Source organism: Musca vetustissima, unplaced genomic scaffold (assembly GCF_032173495.1).
Source record: "Musca vetustissima isolate MV318-11 ecotype Yass unplaced genomic scaffold, APGP_CSIRO_Mvet_v1 utg4378, whole genome shotgun sequence".
Taxonomy (NCBI): Eukaryota; Metazoa; Arthropoda; class Insecta; order Diptera; family Muscidae; genus Musca; species Musca vetustissima.
The window spans coordinates 76,658-79,630 of NW_026887069.1; the positions used below are offsets into that span (position 1 = coordinate 76,658).

Below are 2,973 nucleotides of genomic sequence, written 5' to 3' on the forward strand. Positions count from 1 at the left end.
AACATGGGGTCTTAAAGCAATATTTCGATGAGGCACATTTTCATCATATCACCAACATGGTGTATATACCCTCATTAGCCATAAGGCTGACGGTATCAAAAAGGGGTTATATAGGGACTTCAACTAAAGGGGAAAAATATAAAAAAAATTGGAAGGGAGATTAACGATCAAATACGTCCACAACCAAAACAGGTAAAGAAAATTCAAAAGTCGGACGGGGCCGACTATATGATACCCTTCACCACTTTCGGTACATACAAGAGATGTTAATATCTACAATATCCTGTAGATAGAACAGACATAGAATCTTTGGAGGACCATTGGAATGATGGAATGATGAGATTAAATGTGCTATCTGTGAACAAATTGAAAAATTGCATGTCAAACGGGCAGACTTGGATTCTTTGGTGTTCCATTTGTATGAAACCGAATAAGATTATGTATGGGTGCTATATATAAACACATGGACCTAATTGTACAACCGTTCCATACCCCATTTGTTTTTTTGTTATCACTCTATATTAAATTTAATACCCTATGCCAAATTTCGAGTAAATCGAGCAAACATAGGCCCTTCCGTGCACCATTTACAAAAAATCAAACGAAAATATATATAAGACCTATATTAAAATCTGAACCGATTTCAACAAACCTTATTACACATAATTTTTTCCTCAACTGCATTTGCTATGCAAAATTTTGCTCAATCTGACAAATATTGGGAGACGAAAGTATATATAGGAGCTATATCTAAATCTCAACCGATTTTAACAAAGCATCGCAGATATTAGTCTGGACCTAATTCAGTACTCTGTGTAAAATTTTGTCTCAATCGGACAAATATTGGGAGTTTGGTGCATCATTCACAAAAAATCGGAGGAACTATATATTGGAGCTATATCTAAATCTGAACCGATTTAACAAAACAAAACTTCGCAGACTTCAGTATGGACCTAATTCAGTACTCTGTGCAAAATGTTGTTCCAATCGGTCAAATATTGGGAGTTGGAGGTGCATCATACATATATATGGGAGCTATATCTAAATCTGAACCGATTTTCTTAAATTTCAATAGGGTTCGTCCTTGGGCCAAATAAGTGAACTGTGCCAAATTTCATCCAAATTGGAACATAAATGCGACCTGTACTTTGTTCACAAAAATACATGGACGGACGGACAGACATCGAAATACCGAAAATTGAGGGGTACCCTTATTCAAAATATAGATCTATATAGCAACATTTCTGAATATATGTATGTCAACCTTCAATAACCCGAAATACCTAACTACATACAAATCGGTTAGGAAATGCAGCATGGGGACTATTTCACATCATAGATTTATATCGAAACATGTCTGCATAGATGTATGTCACAATTCAAGAACCCGAAAAGACCAATAGCAGATATTTTGGTTGGAAAATGCAGTTATAACCTTAAAAATAATGAAAATGAGACTGGGCATGTATATGTGAGCTATGCCAAACATCGACATAAATGCAAATATATGTCATTCTCCACGAACCAAGTTGCGGTAACAATAAATGGAGCGGTATCTCTACAATAAAATAGAGCTGTATCTCTACATGGAGGCTATGTCAATCAGCCATATTCAAAATGATGAAAATGTGGCGGAACCTTTATATAGGAACTATGGGGAAACTTTATATGAAGCCTATGTCAAAAAAGCTCGGTCCTCAATATTTAGATTTTTATCGTGATTTTAACAGTCATGGCGAAATCAGCAAAATTTTTAGCATTACAAAATGTCAAGATTTCAGCTTTAGGCTCTTGGGCGTTACTTACTATTATTACTTTTTGCACAATTTCCATGCGAATTTCCACAGATCCTGTTTTCGCAATGTATACGTGTCAATACTGGTACACGTACAAAATTTTAAGATTCTAGCTTTAGCTATTTGATCTCGGCATAGGTTACCAATTTGGTAGCTTTTATAAGAGTACGAATTTTCAAAAATTCAACCCACACATACTAGTCGATGTTGACCCGCATAACAAAAATATTCCAGCTTCAGTCGTTTTTTCTGCATTGAGTTTTCTATGGAAATTTCTATTTAGACTGAATTTAAAGAATAGAATTTATTTAAATACACGATGAATCCATTTAATAAACAATTATAATAAAATTTAAATATAAACTAATTTTATTGATTTTATCTCCAATAGCCTCCATTGCCGCCCCAACCTCCATTACCACCCCAGCCGTAGCCACCTCCTCCATAACCGCCATAAACACCAGAATAGGATCCAGAATAACTAGCGGAATAGCTGCCACCGTAACCACCACCGTAACCACCACCGTAGCCTCCACCGTAACCACCACCGTAACCACCACCATAGCCTCCTCCATAACCTCCATAACCACCACCATAGCCGCCATATCCACCAATGAAACCACGACTACCAATTGCTCCCAATGACCCAATGGCGGCTCCAGCAACTCCAGCTCCTATGGCAGTAGCACCCAATGCAGCCCCACCAGCCAAAGCAGCACCACCAGCCAATGCTGCACCGCCAACTAATGCCGCACCACCAGCTAGGGCACCCAAGGCAGCCAATTTCAAGATAGCTCTGCGTGGTCGCACACCGGTAAAATCTCCATGTTCCACCACGGCCACAGGATAGGAATTACCATCAACTTCTTCTTCAAATTTTGAGGCCATTTCCACATGGGCGGCGCAAGCCATGTGGACAAATATGAATATCGCTAAAAATACCTTCTTCCACATGTCTGTGTGCAAACGTGTGCTCCTCGTTAAATAATTCTAAACTAAGTGTCGTCAAGACACTTTTGCACCTTTATTTATGCAGACTAGAAATTGGACCATATTTTCGAAAATAGAACTGGATTTAAAATTTTTTTACTATGCCTAGTCAGCATTGCACATCAATCTGTAGTTGCGATGATATTTGCAAAAAAATGAGAATTTCTATCCCCCACCCAAAAATGGA

General features: G+C 37.9%; 1 protein-coding gene across 1 annotated transcript; it reads right to left on the reverse strand.

Annotated features, from left to right (window-relative positions):
- Positions 1-2,174: 2,174 nt before the first annotated feature.
- LOC133334558 (keratin-associated protein 21-1-like) lies at positions 2,175-2,708 on the reverse strand. The gene has a single exon (XM_061542874.1). The coding sequence runs from the start codon at positions 2,706-2,708 to the stop codon at positions 2,175-2,177; it is 534 nt and encodes a 177-aa protein (XP_061398858.1).
- Positions 2,709-2,973: the final 265 nt, after the last annotated feature.